This window comes from Dicentrarchus labrax, unplaced genomic scaffold (genome assembly GCF_905237075.1).
Source record: "Dicentrarchus labrax unplaced genomic scaffold, dlabrax2021, whole genome shotgun sequence".
Classification (NCBI taxonomy): Eukaryota; Metazoa; Chordata; class Actinopteri; family Moronidae; genus Dicentrarchus; species Dicentrarchus labrax.
This window is the reverse complement of record NW_026136724.1, coordinates 1,266,582-1,291,376: the sequence shown is the minus strand read 5'-3', so window position 1 is coordinate 1,291,376 and position 24,795 is coordinate 1,266,582. Positions and strand designations below refer to the sequence as shown.

Below are 24,795 nucleotides of genomic sequence, written 5' to 3'. Positions count from 1 at the left end.
CCACAAGGTGGCGCTCTTTAAAATGAAGAAGTTTATATCTCTACAACGGTATGTGTGATTAAGATAAAACTTGGTACGATGCTTCCCCATGGCTCCCTGAGGCTCACTAAAAAATGTGTCAACAATCTGCCACTAGGTGGCGGTCTGGTGGCATGGTAAATCACTGTGCGGAGACCGTAATAGTTATGAATATGAAATTGACAGGGCACGTGTAGAGTGGTGCCTGAAGCTCACATACCAAAAATCGTGTTTGTCGTGTTTACAGCGCCCCCTACAGGATAAAAAAACAGCAGCCCGGCGCCACGTTTCACCGATTTTTACGAAACTTGGTAGGCACGTGTAACATGCCGGAACGTACAAAAAAGCCTCTTGGACCCATACCCGAAACCCCACAGGAAGTCGGCCATTTTGATTTTCATTTTCACTTTCGGCTAACTTTTCGCGTTGTATTTGAACGAACTCCTCCTAGGGAATTTATCGGAACTGCTTCAAAATTTGTGAGTACAGTCAGAAAATGGTGCTGATTAAAAGTTGTGCTATTTGGCTATTTGTGCATGTACGTTAAAGGGCGTGTCCGTGGCCTGCCCTCAAGTTGGCCATAGTGAATTCCGTGCGCATTTTCTGTGAATTTTTCGCGTTGTATTTAAACGAACTCCTCCTAGGGAATTTATCGGATGTACTTCAAAATTGGTCAGTACAGTCAAAAAATGGTGCTGATTAAAAGTTGTGCTATTTGTGCATGTACATTAAAGGGCGTGTCCGTGGCGTGGCATCAAAGTCAGCCATTTTGATTTTTCTGGTCATTTTCTGTGATTTTTCGCCTTGTATTTGAACGAACTCCTCCTAGGGAATTTATCGGATCTGCTTCAAAATTGGTCAGGACAGTCAAAACATGGTGCTGATTAAAAGTTGTGCTATTTAGGCATGTACATTAAAGGGCGTGTCTGTGGCATGCCCTCAAAGTTGGCCAGGTTGAATCGAATGTCAAACTGTGATGCTATTTCTGGCATTTTGCAATGATTTTCAGCCTTTTTTGCGTTGTATTTGAACAAACTCCTCCTAGAGAATCAGATCTGCTTCAAAAGTAATCAGTACCGTGTGCCTGTGACGACGTGTCGAATTCCACCGATTGGCCATCAAACAGATAGTACTCATACCTTCAGTGTACAGTCCCACCCTGAACACGTCCTCATAACTTCAGCATACATGATCCAATCTCAATGAAACTTCACGTGTTTGATAACAGTCCCACCCTGAACACGTCTACATGACAATATTCAGACATAGTGATAGTGGTAACAGGAAGTATCACGTTTTATACTTTCATGTTCTACTCCTCGCAGGATCATCAGATCCAGCTGAAATTTACTTATAAAATGCAAAACACATTGTTGATGATATGTGTTGACTGTGGTGAGGGGGCGTGTCTGTGGGGTGGCGGGAAATTTTGATGGACCGCCACAAAACACAAATTCGCTGTAACTTGAGTGTACATTGTCCAATCAGCTCCACACTTCAAATGCTTGATAACAGTCCCGCCCTGAACACGTGTACATGACAATATTCAGACATAGTGATAGCGCCATCTGCTGGCAACAGGAAGTAAGTGCTGCGTGGCGATTTTGCGCTGATTAATGGCAGATTTTCATGTTGTGGTCCGCACGTGTTACGACGGCATGCGACGCGGCCACAGCACGCCCCGAGTTGCGTGGAGTGCGAGGTCCCGCCCAACGCTGCTTGCGGCTTTAATTATTATTATTATTGTTTCCTCTAGGATTTTTTTTAGCAGTGGGGGCAGGCCCGTCTGAACTATGAACTGAACTATTATTATTATTGTTAGGAACTGAGCCAGCAACCGCTGGGAGGTCCCTATTGTTTTTGCTATGTTTCTTATTAGGGACCGAGCACTGACCAGTTCAAGGCCCTATTGTAATTGAAGGAATTATTATTAGGGCCCGAGCACAAATCGTGCGAAGGTCCTATTGCATCTGCAAAGATTATTAGGGCCTGAGCACTGACCGTGCGAATGCCCTATTGTAATTGAAGGAACTCTTCTTTATCTTTTTCTTATTTTTCCTCCTAAACAAACGCATATTTGGAAGCTTTTCCGTGCTCGATAACTCATGAAACGCGGCGCACATGTCAGTCATGGCGAATATTCCCCCTCAGGGGCCCATAAACTGTACCACCCGGGGCCCCTTTCATCGATATGCATAAAAACACGCGGCACACGTAGATCTTATCCAAACGAACAAAAAATCCAGTGGGCGCCATATCCCAAACCCAACAGGAAGCAAGCCATTTTGGATTTAGCGGCCATTTTTGCCGATATGCACACGTTGTATTTGAATGAACTCCTCCTAGGGAATTGGTCGGATCGACTTCAGATTTGGACACAGCTATCTAAAGACATTCACAATTAAAAGTTGGGCTATCTATGACATTCCGTCAAACAGCGTACACGTGGCGTGGAATTTCAACAACTCGCCATGAAAGAGGGATTTGTCATAACTTCTGCATCCGATCTCAACAAAACTTCACGTTTGATAAGAGTCTCGCCCTGACCACATCTATGTGATAATATTCAGAAATAGTGAGAGTGCCACCTAGTGGTGAAAGGAAAGGTAATTTTTTATACTTCCATGATGATCAGATCCAGCTGAAATTTAGTCGGGAAATGCAAAACATGTTGTTGATAATATTTCATGATTGTGGTGAGTTTTTGTTAAAGGGCGTGTCTGTGGCGTGGCATCAAATTTTGATGTTCTTCCAGAATACACGAAATTGCTATCACTTGAGTGTACATTGTCCAATCAGCTCCAAACTTTACTTGTCCGTGGTCATTTTTCACGTTGTATATGAAGGAACTCCTCATAGGGGACAAATTGGACAGTACAATCAAAAAATATTGCTAATTAAAAGTTGTGCTATTTGCAACTGTATGTTGAAGGGCCTGTCTGTAGCGTGCCGTCAAACCAGGTTGAATTGAATGTCAAACTGATGCCATTTCCGGCATTTCAGGGCTTCTATTTATAACTCCTCCTACAGATTTTATCAAATTGACTTCAAATTCAATCACTGCAATCCAGACACATTGGTGATCAAAAGTTAATCAAATATTTACTGTGTGTCAAAAGGCGTAGAGGTTCGCTATGAATGCATAAGTCTTTTGAACGGTGTCTGAAACACGTGACAATGTAGAGCGGTCTCCCTCAGCTTCCGGCGATGAGGGCTTGGGCATGGGGTGACGTGGCTTGGCGCAACTGCGGCGGGAGACCGCCGTGCAGGCCCTGACGTAGGTTGATGGCGAGGTCCCGCTCAATGCTGCTTGCACCTTTAATTATTATTTCTACAACAGTTACTATTATTAGGGCCCGAGCACTGACCGTGCAAAGGCCCTATTGTAATGGAAGAAATTATTATTTTTCTGCCACTTTGATCGCATATTTGGAGGCTGCAACATGCTTGAAAACTCATGAAATGCGGCGCACATGTCAGTCGTGGTGAAAAATTTCGTATTTTCTAGGGGTCTACTATGAGCATGGCAAAATGGCCCCTCAGGGGCCCATAAAGTGTACCATCCGGAGCCCCATTCACCGATATGCATAAAAATTGGCACACTCGTAGATCCTATACAGACGAACAAAAAATTCAGTTGGAACCATATCCCAAACCCAACAGGAAGTCGGCCATTTTGGATTTAGCAGCCTTTTTTGGCGGTTTGCACACGTTGTATTTGAACGAACTCCTCCTAGGGAATTGATTGGAACAACTTCAGATTTGGATGTCTTTTAGCCATCTAAAGACATTCTTGATTAAAAGTTGTGCTATTTACGACATTCCGTCCAACAACGACCCTGTGCTGTGGCGAGCAATTTCAACGACTCGCCACGAAAGAGGGATTTGTCATAACTTCTGCGTACATGATCCGATGTCAACGAAACTTCACATGTTTGATAAGAGTCCCGCCCTGAACACGTCTATGTGATAATATTCAGTAATCGTGAGAGCGCCACCTAGTGGTGAAAGGAAATGTCGTTTTTTATACTTCCATGTTCTACTCCTAGCAGGATGATCAGATCTAGCTGAAATTTAGTCAGGAAATGCAAAACATGTTGTTGATGATATTTCGTAATTGTGTTGAGTTTTGGTCAAAGGGCGTGTCCGTTGCATGGTGTCAAATTTTGATATACTGCCAGAACACACAAAGTTGCTATAACTTGACTGTACTTGACTTGTCCAATCACCTCCAAACTTCGCTTGCCTGATAAGAGTCCCACCCTGAACACTTCTATGTGATAATATCCACTAATAGTTAGAGTGCCACCTAGTGGTGAAAGGAAATGTCATTTTTATACTTTTATGTATATCTTCCAGCAAATTAACCAGATCCAGCTGAAATTCTGTCAGAAGTTCCTTAGGACGAAGACATTTTATGAATCTTTAGAAATTGCGTGCAACCTTGTTGCCATGGCGATGCAGCGAAAATCAGCTTTTCTGTTAACATTTGAACACTTTTTGGATGGCTAAACATGCCCAAAAACTTTGCACAAAATTCAGTCATGGCGATGGCTAAGGTGTTGTTTTGGTCCCCTAGATGGGTGTTGCAAAATGGATTAGCCACGCCCCCCAGAATTAGCCCCCAAGACACGTATGACTGATATGTATGGAAATTGGTACACATTAGGGCTGTAACGGTTCTGAAACCGAAATCGCGACACAACAGTCCACGGTCTCGTGTCGCGGATCCGAGAGTCAGAACCGTGACACACTCGCTCCCTGGACTGTTGAGCTCTCGTTAAGACAGTGTAACTGCGGCGGTGGCGGCGGCCCGTGGGGTGGTAGCGGTGTACGCCTATATCATATTTGTATTGACAGTAGGTTATTCTAGGTAATTTTCCACCTTATTTTAGTGTTTATTTACTACGTTAATCTGCTCCCTTTCTCTTCTCCCCACACTCACACACAGCACACACACCTAGCCTGGACCTCTGGTCACTCACGGCAAACACGCCTGCTTGCTCCGTCTCTTTCTGTCTCTCTCTCCCTGTGTGTGTCTCTGCTGACTTTCTCCATCCGCATTACATTTCAGAAACTGACCCGTGATTCAGTTTTGAAGTGCGCTGCATGTGGGTCCAAACCGAAACTAACGTTAGTGAGTGACATCTGCAGTCCGTAATGTAAGATTTCTGCCGTGTCAACTTAATGTAATATCAGAAAACAAATAAAACGGGGGAAACCGCGGTATGGACCGAACCGTGGCTAAAAAATCAAGGTCTGAACCGAACTGTGGATTTGGTGAATCATTACACCCCTAGAACACATGTGTATCATGATGGGACAAGCAAAAAGCCCTCTTGGACCCATAACCCAAACACAACAGGAAGTCGGCCATTTTGAATTCCGTGGTCATTTTCGGCAATTTGCACACATTGTATTTGAACGAACTCCTCCTACAGAATTTATCGGATCAACTTCAAATTTACTCAGCGCAATCTAAAGACATTCATGATTAAAAGTTGTGCTATTTACGAAATTCCGTCGAACGGTGTGCCCATGGCGTGGTGTCAAATTTCGATGATTCGCCATGAAAAAGGAAGTTGATCACATGATCTCAATGAAACTTTAGTATAGTAGTATAGTGAAAACAGGAAATATCACGTTTTATACTTATACTTTTATAGAGAGAGAGAGAGAGAGAGACAGTCAGGTGCACAGCAACAACAGTATTGGCAATGGCAATCTAGCAGGACCATGGCAGGAGGCTCCACCAGGATCGATATGAACCTGTGAGACGAGAAAGCACAAGAACTCCGGTTAAGAAGTGAAGTTAGTAACATGAATTAATGGGACATGAATGAGTGCAGAAAGAGAGAGGAAGAGAGGAGCTCAGTGCAGTTCAATATCAATGCCATATGAAAGAACGAGGTCAAGAGTGTGATTAAAACAATGAGTTGGTTTATTTACACTCTGACAGAAGCCAATTGAGTCTATTAATGATATAAATGCATTACTAAGGCTGTCATTGTTAACATCCACATGAATATTAAAATCACCCACAATAATTACTTTATCTGATTTAAGGACTAAACTTGATAAAAAGTCTGAGAATTCAGATATAAAATCTGCACTGAGCTCCTCCCTTCCTCTCTCTTTCTGCACTCATTCATGTTCCATTAATGCATGTTACTAACTTCACTTCTTCCTCGGAGTTCTTGTGCTTTCTCGTCTCGCAGGTTCTTGTCGATCCTGGTGGAGCCTCCTGCCATGGTCCTGCTAGATTGCCATTGCCAATACTGTTGTTGCTGTGCACCTGTCTGTCTCTCTCTCTCTCTCTCTCTCTCTCTCTCTCTCTCTCTCTCTCACCCCAACTGGTCGAGACAGACGACCACCCACCTAGAGCCGGAGGATCTGTCCTAGGTTCCTGCCTTTTAACAGGCAGTTTTTCCTTGCCCTTGTCGCCAAGTGCTTGCTCATGGTGGTACTGTTGGGTCTCTGTAATTCATGTTTTAAAGAGTTCGGTCTAGACCTGCTCTATTTGAAAAGTGTCCTGAGATAACTTCTGTTATGAATTGGCGCTATACAAATAAAATTGAATTAAAACGCTCGAATCATATATGGCTGCTACTCCACCTCCTTGGCCAGTGCCTCGAGGAATGTGAGTATAAATATGACTGGGGGGATGGATTCATTTAGGCTAACATACTCCTCGTGGGACAACCAGGTCTCAGTAAGACAAAGTAAATCAATATCATAATCTGATATTAATTAATTCACTAAAACAACTTTTGAAGACAGAGACCTGATATTTAACAGCCCACATTTCATTCTCTTATTTTGTGCTACTGAGGAGTTGGTTTTAATTTTTATTAGATTTTTATGTTGAACTCCTCTTGTTTTTATTTCTTTAAATAATTTAGGTGGTCGGGGGACAGACACAGTCTCTATGGGGTTTTGGGTGTGTGACTGTTCTAAAGAAAGCGCAGAGAAGTTTGTAAGACAGCAGCTCTGCTTCCTGGTCCCAACTCTGGACTGTCAGGTTTTAGAAATAAACTTTGCCATATTTCTAGATAAGAGAGCCGCTCCATCTAAAGTGGGATGGATGCCGTCTCTCCTAATCAGACCAGGTCCCCCCCCAAAAAAAAAAAAAATCAACATCACATTAGTTATCCAGTACGAGCATGTTTACAGGGATTTGAAAGCAGTGTTTAAAAGACTAATAAAGTGGTCAATATAAATTTCTAATTTACTAATAAGGTATTTGAGTGATTACTGAACACAAAGTCTTTGTTAAGTTCTTTGTTTGAGTGATAGCTAAATTAAGAGCTACATATTAATCCTCCTCAGACACTCCCTGTGGTTTATGCCATGCTGAAGCAGGAAGTGAATGATGACACTGAGTGCTGGGCAGTTTGTCTCCTGCACTAATCATCACCACTGTGTCGCATGTGTCTTAGCAGCCCAGTTTTCCATCTGAGAGAACCAGAGGATGAAATATGGTGGGTGAGTCTCTCCTCAGCCCCAACTCAGCTGCCACTGAGGTGGGGTGTCTGACAAGCATAAATTATGTTAATAGAATTTAATAAAAAACACTTTATTCCAAAGGTTTCAGTACTTTGAAATGTCAAGATGATCTAGTGTGCTACCTGGAGAGAATTCTGAAGCTTAAGTTAGAACACTAAAATATTAAAACAAGAAATTGTGATCCCTCATGAGAAATGGCAGAGCGCGATGAAAAATGGAGAATGCACAAGTGTGTCTCCCAGTTGGAGTTTTCTCCATTTATTAATTGATCTGAGTGCTGAATCTAGTCTTCCATTATGGCTCAGTATAATGAAGAAGATATTAAACAGATTTAGGAATATTTTAATGATTTTTTTTTTGTCTTTTTTGTCAATTTCACTCTGTAATTTACAATCATACTGTCCTTGTTATCTAAAAACACCAAAATTGTAATTAAGTAAGAAATTGGGCTTTTGTGTTAAGTTTAGTGATTAGTAATGACAGTCCATTGAAGAGTGGAATTATCAGAAAATGATTCTTGTGAATACAAAAAACACTTTTGTGTGCCATCTCCCCATTCCCCAGCCCTCTCAAACACACACACACACACACACACACACACACACACACACACACACACACACACACACACACACACTCTCTCTCTCTCATACACACAATAGAAAAGTAATGATGGTGAGACTGTAAATTATCCACTGCTGGTTGTTAATTGAACATTTCCATTGTTACCATGACAAACTGCCTATTGATTGGCCACTGGTGCTTCCACCATTTATAGGATACAGACTGACAGAGGGGCCTGCAGTTTAGAAAGGGGACTGATGTGAGGAAGGACAGAAGGAGGGGAAAAGGCTAAAACAATAAAATAAGTGAGAAAAGTAAGAAAAGCCTCGTAAATGGAATGAAAAAGAGGATCAGGAGGTGGGGGAGTAAAGTTGGTTGCTTGGCCATGGTGTTCAATTACAGCATGCGGGAGGTTAAATCAATAGCATTTAAATTGCTTATGGTAATCACCTGCTCTCCAATCACTAGGATCAGCATAAGCAATCTGCTGACCCCAGCCTCGCACAGCCACAGATTGAAACATATGAAGAGGAGTCAGTTGACTGGAAGGGTCAACCTGGATTTTGTGTGTGTGTGTGTGTGTGTGTGTGTGTGTGTGTGTGTGTGTGTGTGTGTGTGTGTGTGTGTGGAGTGTGTGTGTGTATACACTTCATACACATACGTGTGAATGTGGGTTTGGATACACACCTGGTCTCATGACATATTTTTAAATGAGTAAGATGTCTTAAAGCCAGGGTAGGTACTGTATTTCAAAAGCATTTTTGTTATGGTTGTTGAAATAATTTTTACATCCAGACAGACATTTTAGAATGTTAGTGCCGCACCAGTGGCAGCTAGTCACAATAGCTCTTAACTTTGTGGATCTTTTTAGTGTTTTTTATAGTGTTTAGTGTTTTTAGTGTACTTTTTTTTTAATATATAGTGCTTTAGTGTACTTTTTGTTGCTCACATGACAAACTTTAAGCAAGTGTGAAGCTATGGATGCACACTTAACCACAGCTCCTTTGTTTACACCCGGGATCAGCTGTTGGCCCTGTGCCACACACCCCTTCCCTGTGCGGAGCAGCTGGAGATCATGTTTACCGCCTGTCATCATGGGGAACGTAAGATGGAAGAACTAACGGCGCTAACCCGGCTGCAGAGGGAGTACCGGGAATGCAGCCTCATGTGCTACACAGAGACGTGGCTGAGTGAACTTTCTTCTGACTCTCACGTCACCCTGGACGGATTTCAAGTTGTACGGGCGGACAGTTTGCCAGCCTGGTATTGGGGTGGACGACGCAGTAATCTACCTGCTGCACAGATCCCTGCTACACCTGGAGGACAGCGGGAGCACCTTGAGGGTCATGTTTTTTTACTTCTCCAGTGCAGCCGTCACTGCTCAGAGGGAAGATGGAAAGTGTGGGAGTGGACCAACAACTGGCTGCATGGACAATAGATTATCTCACCAACAAACCACAGTATGTGAGGCTCCAACACTGTGTGTCTGATGTTGTGCTCTGCAACACAGGTGCCCCTCAGGGTAAGGTGCTCTCTCCCTTCCCTTTACACCTCAGACTTTACACACAATTCCACATTCTGCCATATCCAGAAGTTCTCAGATGACACAGCCATTGTTGGATGCGTTTCTGAGGGGAACAAACTGGAATACAGGACTGTTGTCAGGGACTTTATCATCTGGTGTGAGCTCAACCAGCTTCAGCTAAACACTAGCAAGACGAAGGAGATGATCGTTAACTTCAGGAGGAAAACATCCCACTTCACCCCGGTGAACATCCAGGGATTGGACATTGAGGTGTTAGATAATTATAAATTCCTGGGTGTTCACATCAATAAAAAACTGGACTGGACTGACAACACCCATGCTCTCTACAAGAAGGGCCAGATTCGCCTCCACCTGCTGAGGAGACTGAGGTCCTTCGGAGTAAGCAGGGCTCTCCTCAAGACTTTTTATGACTCTGTGGTTGCTTCAGCCATCTTCTATGCTGTGGTCTGCTGGAGAGGGGGCAGTACAGACAGGGACAGGAAGAGACTCAATAAACTGATCAGGAGAGCAAGCTCTGTCCTGGACTGTCCTCTGGACTCCATTGAGGAAGTGGGTGAAAGGAGGATGTTAGTGAAGCTGACATCCATCATGGACAACACCTCTCACCCTCTACATGACACTGTGGGGTCCCTGAGTAGCTCCTTCAGCAGCAGACTGTTACACCCACGTTGTAGTTTCTGTTTTTCAAATACCAATATACCATAGCTTTACCACTTAACCATAGTTTTTTTTTATATATCTGTATTTATTTATTTCACGTAATTGCTGCTGACAAGGGAATTTCCCCGTTGTGGGATTAATAAAGTAAAGTAATACAAACAATCAATAAATCAAATGCTCTGCCAAAAAAAATTGTCACAAGCCTGTATTATACCTGATGCCTACTTTTTTCCACACAAAAAAATTGTTAAGGATTCAACAAGGGAATCGACAAAAAATCTGACCAATAAGCAGGATCAATAATGTAACTGGTAATAATAAAATGTTGTCCCTAGTTATTATGCCAGACTTACAGAACAAGTCATGGAAGTCACATAGCTTGCTTGACCTGCTGTCTGAGTAGTTGGAATAAAACTGAATATGAAATATCACAACATCATTTGGGAGATTTCAGTAAGTAAGTAAGTAAGTTTTGGAAAGGCAGCACGTATTAATGTGTGGATCATGGTTACAACTGCATAAACTGGATAAATCCTGAACTTCATCAGAGCTGCAGTGACATTACTGTATGCCTGGAAATGTTTAAAACCAATGGAAAGCAGCCTCTGTAATCATTATAGAAATCACCTGGAAAGCTTACACTGCTTGACATAATTCAAAAGGCTATAGGGACCATAGCTTGTTAAGGTGGATAATTTTATAGTACATTTTCATTTTCTAAAGGTATTTGGGGCGGCTGCAGCTCAGGACGTAGAGTGGGTAGTCCACTAATCAGAAGGTGGGCGGTTCCTCCCGGTGCATGTCAAAATGTTGAGCAAGATACTGAACCCTAAATTGCTCCTGATGCTGTGTCATCGGCGTCTAAATTAATTTGTTTCTGATGAGAAGTTGGCAACCTGCCATCAGTGTATGAATGTGACCTGAGTGTAAAGCTTTGAGTGGTTGGAAGACTAGAAATGCACTTTACAAGTGCAGTCCATTTACTGTATGTGATACTGATGCCTTGAATGTACACTGTTCACTGTTAATGATTTGAAACATATTCATACTCGCATTTTATGAGACTAAATACATAAGCTATTTATGTATATGTAAGGATGTGCATTTGCATACATAGAGCTAAGAGGATAAGCAGAGGTGTAGCTTAGCCCACGTTGTACCTGTGCTGAACAGTAGGTTGTACCGCAGCAGAAACAGCTGGTAGATGCTAGGATGAAAGCAGTATCTCCAACAACTGCACAATGTGACAAGAAAGAGAGTAAAGAAAATGTGGCCTCAAAATGTCCACCTGGTGGTAGATCCATAATTCTCTTCACCAGCCATGAGTTGGATTCCTTCTAACCATTCATTAATCTTTCAGGACCTTGGGTACCGTTGTACATTACAAATATCTGGCTCATGTCAGCACCGGTGTGGAGTGTGACTTTGAAGTTGTGCCTAATTAAGCATAATATTATAATATTATAAAAATATAATTTAATTATTATAAAATTATAATTATGTTATATTATTATAATATAATTAAAAGATTACGGGTCAAGTGTTCAAAAAAGACATAAAGGAAAACGTACCTTTTTACTCTCCTCTCCAAAACTTATCTGGTCCCACAGGACTGGTCCATCCCTCAGGTGGGGTCCCCCTAGTGGCGTGGCGCACTTCCGTTTTGTGGAGTGAATTTGCAGCATTTCTCTCTTGGAGTTGTTTTGTGGGTTTGTAAGTTTTTGCTTCTGCTTTGTTTCTGTGATTGCAGCATTTATCTGTTGCTGCGTTTTTCTGTTGGATTCGTTTTATGTGTTTGTGTGTTTTTGGATTTGCAACCTTCCCGTGTTTGCAGCGTTTTGCCGTTTGCGGTGCGTTTGCCCTTGTCAGCCACCGTACAAAATAGGCGCATGACAATAGGTGTATGTCATTAGAGAGGCTGCAGATAGAGTCCAGCATACACTGCATGCAGTATGAGTAAGGTGTCCTGGGTGTGTCTGAGGTTGTTTGTTATAGAAGGCGGTAGGGGTGTTCCTCCTCCACCCGAGCTGTGAAATGCCTGGTTTGTCTGAGGAATGAGAGACCCTGGAGGGCCAAGGGTCCCAAACAAATGAGCTCCCATAAAACTCTTCTACTTATACAGGCACAGGACACAACGCAGACGAGCAACCACCCAAATCTGCCTTCATGGTAATTTCACTCTACTATTTACAGTGGCCACCCATGGGTTTCACTGCTCTGTGTTGGAGGCAGTCACCTTCATGTGCAGTATGGGGCATTCATCATATCAGCAGCTGACACATCTAAACAAGTCAGCACACTTTACTTCCTAACAGCAAACACAAGTGGGAATCTGATGATGACAATTATTCTGTAAAAAAAAAAAAATGTTGCGGCAAATTGCGTTAAATGATAGAGAAGCTGTTGTTCTGTGCATTTAGTTCATCACAATGCCTGCATAAATATGTTACATCCAACAGTGTTTGTGCTTGGCTGGAAATGAAATAAAAGCTGCATCGTGGGATATGCATGGGAATGTTTTCAACAAAACTAATGAAGTTAATTGCTTGAGCTGAAGCACTTTCATGAGCTGCACCTGGTCCATAAATGACTCCTAATGAGGAGCAATTCTGTTGACTTTTAAAATGCCTCCCTCTAGTGGAAGACAGACACGCTTCCAATGCATCACAGTCAGGTCTTCTCTGTTCTGTGTCTTCCACAAAGAGAATACATTTTAATTTAAATACTCACACACCTCTGACTGATAACCCTGATGTGTGTAGTAATAAACAAATGTATAGTGCAAACATAAACTGTGAATTTCATAAACAGCTCTTTAATATCACCAAATTTGGACTCCTTCTCCTGTGGCTTCATTCTTTGTGTTTGTTTTATCAGCTGGCAGCACATTATTACACATTATTCATTCTGACATTAGCTGCTGGGGTAATCAAAATATGATTAATATTATTTTATCTGTGTATCAGTCAATAAAGGAAATGAATAATGAACCAAAATATGTATTATAATATCATAAAAACAGATAAAGTAAAACTAATTTTTAGTCTGCTGTGATTAAAAAGTCTAAATCAAATGTGTAGAATTGCTCTTAATGGAAACATGAGGTTATTACCATCCTCATCAAATTTAAATTACAGACTGGATAGAAAATAAATGATACTGCAGACTGTTTCACAATGTCCAATAATGGTATTAAACTAATAAAAGTACCACTTCATCTTTCATACATTGAAAAAAATGTATCGGAACACATTAAAATGTATGTAGCTTAATGAATCTGTGATTCTAAAAATAAAACATTTGTATCTTTGCATGAATATATCTTTTTTTGATGTTAATCTGCATTTTTTTCAAAACACAAGACAGGTATTTTTTCCATAAAAAGATGTATTTATATAACCCCAGCCAACCTTCTTAAGTACACCCACACAACAAACAATGATCTTGTTTTATTTTCTCTGATCCAATCCAGATCCTAATTATGAAGTAGGAGAAAAAACAAAATAGATCCCACTTCAACTAAGTAATATGGAAATTTCAAAAATTAAGTAGGTTTTAATTAAAAATAGACATTTTGAAGTTAAGTAGATCACACAGTCAAAGAAATTACGAGAGATATGCTCAAATTAAGTTGTCTTTACCTGCAAATGTACATTTTACGTTCAATGAAGTAGCTTATACAATAATATCTACATAATAACCTGATGCAAAAGGTTGCCTTGATTTTATTAAGTGAATCCTGCAGGAAATGTTTATCAGTGTAATGGGAAAAATTCAAAGAAGAGAACAAGATTAGTATAATTTCTAGAAACAAAATATGTATGTTAAAGTGTTCATGTATGCCTGCAATGTCACTACAAGGAAAATGTTGAAAATGAATGAATCTTTTGTTCAAAATCCCCCAACCTCTCACTGTACCTCATTGTTCAACACACAGGAAATAACATCTGTCTCAAGCTAATCACAGGAGAGGAAACTGAAACCTATTAGACACAACTATAAGACTGTAACAATAAAATAAAATAAAGAAATATATAGTTATGTTTACTTTTAAAAAGCTCCTGTAGCAATATAGTGCTGCTGGATTATATTTGGTTTGAATTAAAAACATATGCCGTTTCTCTTTCTTTAACATTTATTTTCTCATTTGTTTATCTTTTTATAATTTAATTGGTTATTTATTTATGTTTCTCTTCATTCTTGCTGTTGCTACTTTTTTTTTTTTTTTTTTTTCGTTTGTTCTGGTTCGTTTGCATCTAGTTCCCTCTATTGTCTTGTGCTGAGTTACAGTATGTGTCTTCACTTTAGTCACTTATATTGTACTATAAGAAATGTAAAAAACGAAATAATAATCTTTTCTCTATGGCTGTTTTAAGCCGAAATGAAATATTTTTTTTAAATTAATATCTCTGTTAAGGACAGGGCAACTTTATTTGTATAGCACATTTCATACACCAGGGCAATTCAGTGTGCTTTACAGAGACTTATTTGTTTAAAACTGTAGTTGGCAACCAGAAGAAATGTAATTTTGATTTTCAGGTGCCTCTTAAAAGGAAATGCCCTCTCTGATGACTGACACATAGACTACTACAAAAATGGCTTCATCCTCAATAGACAAATACGTATATAGTGTCATTATGATATATATTTCCTTACACTTTGAATTTTAGTTCAGTGTAATGATATTATTTGCTGCACTTTAAGAGTAATCTATAATTCCTGAAATACATATGCTAACAAATAATTAAACAATAAATTATTAAAGCGTGCATTTGTTTTTAGTATTAATTCAGTGAATTACAATAAATGATGGTAGCTCACCGGGTAGAGCAAGTACCATGTTTCAAGGCCTGGGTTTGAGTCCAGCCCAAAGCCTTTTTCTGCATGTCATCTTCTCTCTCTCTTTCTCTCTCTCTCTCTGGCTTATTGGGATCACAATGGCTGATCATAGCTTAGACTCATAGAGAGCGCCCTCAAAGAGTAGAGACAATTTCCCAACTACATCTCTTAAGGAAACTTAAGAAAGCAAAAGTCCTCTGCCAAGTTCTTGTTAACTTTTACAGAGGACCTAAAGAAAGCATCCTGACTAGAAATATCACAAACTGGCATGGGATGGGCACAGCCCACTAGGTACAGAAGCTTCTGCTGTGAAACTCTTCCTCAACACTTTGTCGTACAAATTAATGTATTTGTTTAATTTAAAGTTGTTTTTTTTTAAGTAGCACAAAGGGAACTATATCTGAATTTAATTATACAACCTTGTGATGTAAATGACAATTCTGCTATGTCAGTTTAAATTTCAGTAGGTAAAGGTATATCTTATCTTATCTTATTTTAAAAATGACTCAACTTCAACTTTATGCAAAAGAAGTCAGTTGGGCGCAACACAGCAGGCTCACCAAGCTCAGATCGAATTGTAAAACTAGACAATTTACAACACAAAAGTGTTCACATATTTTGTTATTCAATGCAATTCAAAATAGTTGAATATGTAGATATTTGTTTTTAAATATATTTATATAAATATGAATACACTAACTTTTCAGAGGATCTTTACAAAATTATATTATAAAAAGTTTGGGCGTTATATTCTGATAACATAGATCAACTGATTTACAGCCAATAAAATTACTACAGATGAAGATTTTTCAATACGTTTCTGTAATTGTATGAATTGTAGTTTAAATATAGCCAGCAACACATGCTGTCCAATTTAGTGAACAAATAATTTATTGTAAGTAATATATAAATAAATAAATATAAAATCAATACTTTTCAACTGTATTTGTTACTTGATGTTACCAAACTGAATTTACCCACAGGATCTCCTACTGTAGAAGTATTGGAGAGATATTCCTGAGCAGCTCAGCGTTTCCGCTCTTCTGTCGGTGATCTTGGGTTTGTGAAAAAAACGGCTGGCCAATGGGTGGCAGTATATGGGATTATACACTAGCATCTGCTGTGGTGGCACAAACTCATGTATATACAAGAAACCAGCTTTTGAAGCTCAATAATCAGTCAATAATCTTGTGAACCATAAGATTTCTCTTGGAACTTCTTTGGAGGTCCCAGTCCCTTGGTTATGAACTGTTGTTTTAATAAAGTTATTCAGTCTTTAACAAAACAGGGCAGCTGTTGCTCAGGAGGTAGAGTGGGCCGTCCATTGATCAGAAGGTTGGTGGTTTGATCCCTGGCTCTTCCCCTCTACATGTTAAAGTGTCCTTGAGAAGATACTGAGCCCCAAGATGCTGTGGACCGATATCAATATGTGTGAATGAGTATTAGTTTCTGTTTGTGATGTAATTTGCCATCACTGTGTGAAGGCATGAAATGGAAAATCGCTTTGAGTGGTCGGAAGACTAGAAAGGTGCTATAGAGTCCATTTACCAACAATAACAAAAAAATAGAAAGTATTTGTCATATCATACTAGTGGCACCTAAAGATTATAGCAGAAGCTAAAACCAAATTATCCATAAACAGTACCATCACAGAGGCTTAGTTGAATGTCACTTTTCTTTGGACATCAGGTGTTATTTGTACCTGAAGACTTGGCTTACATCAGGATCTACAGGTACTCCTGTGAAGGAGAATAATTTGGTGTCTGCAAGGTTTGCAAACATCCAAAAAGACATCAGAGTGAGGATGAAGCTACATGCTACAGTGTTATGTGACAGTCAGCTGAAAAAAGCACCTTTCTGGTCAGGCAAAACTTAGAGATCAAAGGTGACAAGAGCCTTATCTTCAGGATGGAATAGTGGCATACAGTGGGGAGAACAAGTATTTGATACACTGCCGATTTTGCAGGTTTTCCCACTTACCAAGCATGTAGTGGTCTGTAATTTTTATCATAGGTACACTTCAACTGTGAGAGACGGAATCTAAAACAAAAATCCAGAAAATCACATTGTATGATTTTAAAATAATGAATTTGCATTTTATTGCATGACATAAGTATTTGATCACCTACCAGCCAGTAAGAATTCTGGCTGTCACAGACCTGTTAGTTTTTCTATAAGAAGCCTTCCTGTTCTCCACTCATTACCTGTATTAACTGCACCTGTTTGAACTGTATAAAAGACATCTGTCCACACACTCAATCAAACAGACTCCAACCTCTCCACAATGGCCAAGACCAGAGAGCTGTGTAAGGACATCAGGGACAAAATTGTAGACCTGCACAAGGCTGGGATGGGCTACAGGACAATAGGTAAGCAGCTTAGTGAGAAGGCAACAACTGTTGGCGCAATTATTAGAAAATGGAAGAAGTTCAAGATGACGGTCATCTCCCTCGGTCTGGGGCTCCATGCAAGATCTCACCTCGTGGGGCATCAATGATCATGAGGAAGGTGGGGGATCAGCCCAGAACTACATGACAGGACCTGGTCAATGACCTGAAGAGAGCTGGGACCACAGTCTTAAAGAAAACCATTGGTAACACACTACGCCGTCATGGATTAAAATCCTGCAGCACACGCAAGGTCCCCCTGCTCAAGCCAGCGCATGTTCAGGCCTGTCTGAAGTTTGCCAATGACCATCTGGATGATCCAGAGGAGGAATGGGAGAAGGTCATGTGGTCTGATGAGACAAAAATAGAGCTTTTTGGTCTAAACTCCACTCGCTGTGTTTGGAGGAAGAAGAAGGATGAGTACAACCCCAAGAACACCATCCCAACAGTGAAGCATGGAGGTGGAAACCTCATTCTTTGGGGATGCTTTTCTGCAAAGGGGACAGGACGACTGCACCGTATTGAGGGGAGGATGGATGGGGCCATGTATCGCGAGATCTTGGCCAACAACCTCCTTCCCTCAGTAAGAGCATTGAAGATGGGTCGTGGCTGGGTCTTCCAGCATGACAACGACCCGAAACACACAGCCAGGGCAACTAAGGAGTAGCTCTGTAAGAAGCATCTCAAGGTCCTGGAGTGGCCTAGCCAGTCTCCAGACCTGAACCCAATAGAAAATCTTTGGAGGGAGCTGAAAGTCCATATTGCCCAGCGACAGCTGAAGGATCTGGAGAAGATCTGTATGGAGGAGTGGGCCAAAATCCCTACTGCACTGTGTGCAAACCTGGTCAAGAACTACAGGAAATGTCTGATCTCTGTAATTGCAAACAAAGGTTTCTGTACCAAATATTAAGTTCTGTTTTTCTGATGTATCAAATACTTATGTCATGCAATAAAATGCAAATTAATTACTTAAAAAAAATACAATGTGATTTTCTGGATTTTTGTTTTAGATTCCGTCACTCACAGTTGAAGAGTACCTATGATAAAAATTACAGACCTCTACATGCTTTGTATCCAAATACTTCTTCTTCCCGCTGTAGGTAGAATATGCCTGGAGGACGAGGCTGGTCGTTTTAATGCTCTAATGAAATTCTCTCTGTGAGCAATCACTGGAGAACAACAGAGATGCATATTTAATGCTGCTACACTTTAGATGTCAGAATGTCCTCATATTAGAGTAACATTACATCATCTCAGCTACAACATATTGTAAATATTTTCATAGCAGCACTTACAGCAATGTAATGAAAGATGGTCTATGTTATATGCAATACAACATTAACCCACAGGACATTGCACATGTTCATATTTTCTGTATTTAACATTGGCATGTGTTAAATATCTCATCACTCTATTGCTAGTTGGTATAAAATGTTGTGGTCAATATCCCACAGGTGGGAAGTAATTCGTCAATGTACTTAAGAAGTCTTTTAAGGTATCTGTACTTTACTTGACTATTGATTTTTCTGACAAACTTTTACTTTTACCCCCCACGTTTTACACAAATACCTTTCTACACCTTACATGACAAGAACAAAAATTACCTAAAAGATGAAACAGTAAAGAAGCTGAATCAGTACTTCTGCTTTAGTCTTTTTTTATGTGTGTACTTTTGCCACCTTTGCAATATCTCAAAGTAACTGCATTAAAGGACCAGTGTGTAGGATTTAGTGGTATATAATATTATATTCAGTTTCTTCCAATAGATCCTCCTAATTGTTACACAATAGACCTTTAAAAGAAAGATGTTTCACCCTCATAAGCGTGAACATATATACAAAGGTGCAAATAATATACACTGGAAGCGTTTCATTTCACATATGATAGAGAATCATACAAGAGAGAAATACAAGGATACAAGATAGTTGAATTGTCATTTTACAACGCAGCCTTGTATAATGAACTTTCAGTAACATTGTCGGGAATATCTACACCAACAATGCTTCAGATCACACTTTGTGTCTTTCCTTGTTTGCCTAACCTTGTGTGGCAGCTGGACCTGCGAGATATCACAAAACATGGCCTTTGCTATTGCTTTTTGTAGTAGCAACAGTAAAGTTTACACAGCAAAGTCACTCAATAATATCTCTATCTAAACAAATCTAAAATTTCCTAATATAAAACACACAAATATCAGTGAGTATCACTCCTTCCTAGTACATCACATCACATAGTCCATCCTTCAAATTTGTGGCACACTAACATAAACACTTAGACTACATACAGACAGCTTTATTCATTATTAGATTAACGAGCATGCTGAAAATTTGGCTTGTGGGTCAATGGAAACATCAGTGAGGCAAGTGTTTTTAAGATCACTTTTGCTTGTATTATGTGTATTCCTAAATAAGTTTTTGCAGGGGGATCTAAGGGGAATTAACTGAAAAATGTTCCCTTAGCACACCACACATTTTTAAACAGGGACCAGCACAGAAAAGTAGATAAAGCTAAAATGAAGAGTAATGCCCTCAGTTCAAGAGCACAAGAGACATGTCAGCAAAACCTAGAACAGTGTGAGGCGTGCGGTTGAGAGATTTTTGCACTGTCACCGTGAACAGCAGAGACAAGTGCAAAGATCAGTTAGACACATATGTCTGGAATTTCTCCAACGGTTGTGTAATCTGTGGGTTGGACCTGACCTGAAATAACACTTACTGTTGGGTGCTGCCAATGATGGAAGTCACAACTTAGTCTCAGATATGTGAAGCACTGGTATTTGCATACTTCAACCATTTTAGAGTGAATATGGACATAATTCCTATCTGGGCTGGCTACATTTGAAGTTAGATTCATGTCTATACATGCTGTTATATTTTAAGTAACTGGGTAGATTTTACTCTTAAAACATTTTATCTTAATGACTTTCTTTCACATTGCAACATTTAACACATCTGAAGCAGGTTTTCTGTGAAGTGATTTATGGTTGCATTTAAGTTGTAGACTTGTTGCATTACCTTAAAGAGCAATTACTATGACATGAGCTGATAGAAAAGTTTATTAAAAAGGCATTTTCCATCCATTACAACACCCAACGGAAATGCAGAGAATAAATGCAAAGAATATTTACTAATAAAGCTCATCGATAGCTACAGCAAGAGTGAAGGGGAGAAACAGAGAGATTCTGTTTCCATGTAAGTGAAGTAGGAGAGGAGGTTAAGGTATACACTCTCTAAAGAAGGAGAACTGTGCTAAGCACCCTGTAAGCCATGGAGAAGGTGACCAGCATCCCCAGTATCCAGGACAAACCTCTGCTAGGCTGAGGCAGAACGGTGATGTAGGAGATGGTGTGAAAGATCCGACAGCCAGCAAACAGACGGAAGTGCAGCAGAGCAGCTGAAAGCTCAGGTCCAGTCAGAGCGTAGAGCAGGCCGATCAACATGAAGGGAATAACATTCTCCAGGTCATTCTGGTGACACCTGGAGAACAAAAGCACACAACATGACTAAGTAATGCCTATTAACACATTAGAACTTATTGTATAGGGCTGGGAATCTATACGGTACATAGTTTCAAACATACCGTATTGTCTTTCATTTATAATCCTTTTGATAATGATGTATGACAGTGATTATGCAATGATGATATAATCCTTCCATCCATCCAGCACACACTAAGGCACTGTGACTGTTTGATTTGTATTATTAGTAACAGAGAACCACATCTGTATACCAACCCTGGTCTAAATGCTGTTTCAGCAGTTTGAGACCTTAATAGGGATAGAATTCAGGGGGTAACACCACTGTGGTAATCTCTAGTTTCGAGTCTTCTTCCATATAGCATTATGTTCATTTAGTAAATTATGGTCCCATTCAGACTAAAATAGACATGGATATGTTTTAGGGCATGGCTATCCTGCGATTGACAAGTCATTTTCAGTCCATCCAACTCAAGGCACCAAACTGAGATCAAACTCTCAATCAAATAAGGATCAATATTCTGTTATTTGCCTATTTCTTGCTTGAAATGTTTCCAGAAATATATTTTAGTGTACTGTTTATCTGGAATATGAGAATGTGTGTGACCAGGCAAGCCACCATTGTTTCCGGCTACAGATGAGCTGAAGCCAAGTGCAGCCATTGTCAGTAGCTGGCTACAAAAAAACATGACAATGGCCATAATGCCAAACTTGAGACATCTAAACAGTACTCCACAAACCAATGGGAGTGATACTTGGTTAATACTGTGGAGTTTTTTCATGGTTACAAGTGGTTAAATGTAGTAAGATGTGGTGTATGATGATGGCTTTTGGCTGCCCCCACACTTCAAAACCTATATAGGTAAAGAGAAAATACATCTTTTTTACTGTTTGAGCAATGTTGTTACAACTGGTGGCTGCCACCTATGGTCCCACAAAATATTTCTAAAAATCTGCTATTTTCTGATGAATTACCACTGTATCAATTCTAGCACCTGCATTTCAAGGCCAGATCATCTCACCTTCGAGCTCGCTCGACATCTGGGTGGGCTTTCAGCAGTTTCTTTTTCTCCTCAGCAGACTTTCTGCTGACATCTTCCTCATTTGCGTAGGACTAAATGAAATAACACATGCATTGACTCAAAGTCTGTAGTTTTTACCAGTCTCTACCTTTACCTTTCTACCAGAAGTTAGGTTGAAAAACTGTTCAGTGAGCATAATAATTATGTCTAATTTATTAGGCTAAACACATCCCTGGATCTGGACCGATATATTGGTTTATGTTGGCCTATCACAGGCAGCCTATCAATATCAGTATTGTATCAGTATCAGCAAATATATTATCCGATATTCAGGTGTTTTCTTTTATATAATTTCCCCACGGGATTATTAAAGTATGTCTGATTCTGAGAAAGAAATGACCTGATCTATTTGAAAAGTGTCCTGAGATAACTTCTGTTATGAATTGGCACCATACAAAAAAAAATTAATTGAATTGAATTATCCTCAGAGGTCTCCCCCTCTCCAAAACAAACTGGCCTAAAATGTGGCCTAAAACTGGACAAAATGTCACAATGCACAAAGGGGATATGTCACCATTGACAGAACTGAGCACTGATGAGCACTGACCACGATCATATCTGTGAATTTTTCCCCTCTAAAATCAGAATCAGTCTCAAAAATCCTATATCGATTGGGCTCTATACCCTGTACATAAAATCATATATCAAACTAATCTAATACACATTTATGTTGTTTTAATATATGCAGAAAGCTATGTTATTGTTACATACCCCTCTGGTGATGCGGTAATATGCAGTCAGGGGCGCCATCAGCATCATCTTAAGAATGACAATAGCAGCGTAGGTGGTGAAAGCCATAAATACCTCATCTTCCATCAGATTTGCCATCTCTGCTGGTTTACAACTGAAAAACATTGAGGAAGAGGTGGTTAGTTTACCATAGGCTGCATACAGATGGTTTATAACCTGAAGAAAACAACAAGACTATGAATGCACAGAATGTGTGTGTATGTAGATCAAGTTAAAAAGTTAAATATCTGTGAAAGAAACAGACAAAGCCCTAAAAACCACAGAACAGGCTAGTTTCACTTTCTAACTGTGCCTGAGGGATTCAAAACAAGTCTTGTCTAAGCTCTCTCAGGAAGTCAAAACTGTATAAATGATCTAGTGTCAAAAACAGTCAGTACCATTTACATTTTACCAGCTCAACTTACGTCCTGTGGTGACCCTGAAAAAGTGGAACGAGTCTAGATCTGTTGCATAAAAAAAATACTGACCCGTCACCCATAAACTCAGGAGGCGGGACAACTACTCCCCTACAGCACAATACACAATATCTGTGTGTGGGAGTGTCTCTGTGCGTTCACACCAATGAAACTCCAAATGCTCAGCATACTTAAAAGGCTTTCCTAGAATAATGACTTGCATGTAAATTTAAAGCTCCATCCAAAACAAATTTTAATGTATGTCAAAATACTGCTATACTGAATGTTTTGTTTAACATGGCTTTCCAACATAAAAAATAAAACAAACAAGTGTTGTAAGCATCTTTTACTGATTGATTGTTATGTTGTTTTTTTAACTTGTAACTGACAGAGGCTGACAGTGTTAGTGGTTGTGAAACATGTATATATTGTCACATTGCAATTACATTGTAGAAAACTGCACAATCTACAATATTTGCTATCAAAACCTTCACCATGCTAACTCTCTCTGTACTGACCACTCCCCTCTGTCCTGGAGGGTTCAGGTTTCTTTAATTATCTTAAGTTATCTTAAACCTGCATTCTTTCTAATAAATTATGGTCCCATCTAGAGTAAATTAAAAAGCAGAGTATGCTTCAGGGCGTGGCTAACTTGGCAGATTAAATCATATTTTAGTGTACTGTTTATCTGGAATACGAGAACATGTGTGACCAGACAAGCTGCCATAGTTTTCTTAGTTTCCTTAAAAGCGGCTCAAATTGCAGTACGTCACTGCCCTGATTCAGAAAAACTACCAGGCAACGGCCATAATGCTAAACTCGAGGCCTCAAAACGATACTCCACACACCAGTAGGTGATATCACAAGGTCTGAAACAACCTAAAAGCCTAAAAGATCTCAAACAGTGTATGGTAAACATGTGGCTTAAAACTGGATAAAATGTCAATTTATGACAGCTACTCGTAGACAATCACAACGTTGACACATGCACAAAGGGGATATGATGCCATTGACAGGCAACCGGTGAAATGCACCGTTACTGTTACAGATTTCTCTGGGTTTGAACATTGGTGGAAACATTTGGGATAATGTAGATATACAACTCAACTAGATATAGAACATAGCTCTATTGTTTATAGACATTTTAATGCAGAAATGTTACAGCTTTATTCCCTGGCCATTAATCAGCTCTTAATTATGTCAGCAGTATTTTTGTATTATGATTTACATCTTTATATTTAATATCCAATGCACTGAATTTTTTGTTGTTTGCATATTTTTTTGAATACAATTCCAGTGCCAACATAAATTTAAGAAACATCTGTTTGGGTCTTTTTCTGAGCACTTTGAATGATTTGAATTACTCAACAGAGTAGGGATCAGGTGTGTACAACTATTGCATGTTCACCATGCCTATGGGCTGATGCCTAAGTTTGACCTGTGCCACATCATACAAGGCCGAACCCTATTACTCTGTATGCTATGTGAATATACCTGCAATGACCCATTTAGACTGATGTGGGTCCCCTCATCTGAGAGGGGATTTTGCTGTAGCACTGTTAACTTTCTTAAG

General features: G+C 39.8%; 2 protein-coding genes across 6 annotated transcripts in view; one reads left to right on the top strand and one right to left on the bottom strand.

The window, feature by feature from the left end:
* tmem121b (transmembrane protein 121B) overlaps window positions 1-24,795 on the top strand; it is a 616,846-nt gene that overhangs the window by 402,556 nt on the left and 189,495 nt on the right. For 2 of the 4 annotated variants that reach the window (XR_007882510.1, XR_007882512.1), the window contains exon 2: window positions 6,237-6,549. The gene's annotated coding sequence lies outside the window, so the exon portion shown is untranslated. Of the gene's footprint in view, window positions 1-6,236; window positions 6,550-24,795 lie in introns of those variants that run through there. The other 2 variants (XM_051392047.1, XM_051392046.1) reach the window with 1 other exon arrangement.
* Window positions 20,558-23,366, bottom strand: LOC127358746 (microsomal glutathione S-transferase 1). Of its 2 annotated transcripts, none has more exons than XM_051392075.1 (4): window positions 23,232-23,366; window positions 22,789-22,921; window positions 22,018-22,109; window positions 20,558-20,996 (listed from the first exon to the last, which is right to left on the bottom strand). In XM_051392075.1, the coding sequence occupies exons 1-4, from the start codon at window positions 23,303-23,305 to the stop codon at window positions 20,750-20,752; spliced, it is 546 nt and encodes a 181-aa protein (XP_051248035.1). In that variant the 5' UTR covers window positions 23,306-23,366; the 3' UTR covers window positions 20,558-20,749. The 2 variants fall into 2 exon arrangements, with proteins under 2 accessions (XP_051248035.1, XP_051248037.1); XM_051392077.1 differs by having other exon boundaries at window positions 23,205-23,314.

Excerpts from the sequence above, each read along its gene's own strand:
- LOC127358746 (XM_051392075.1), bottom strand. The coding sequence starts at position 23,305 with ATGGGTGACGGGTCAGTATTTTTTTTATGCAACAGATCTAGACTCGTT. Across the intron at positions 22,922-23,231 it reads TTTCAGGGTCACCACAGGAC|TTGTAAACCAGCAGAGATGG; the intron begins GTAAGTTGAGCT and ends AATGTTTTTCAG. Across the intron at positions 22,110-22,788 it reads ATTACCGCATCACCAGAGGG|TCCTACGCAAATGAGGAAGA; the intron begins GTATGTAACAAT and ends TATTTCATTTAG.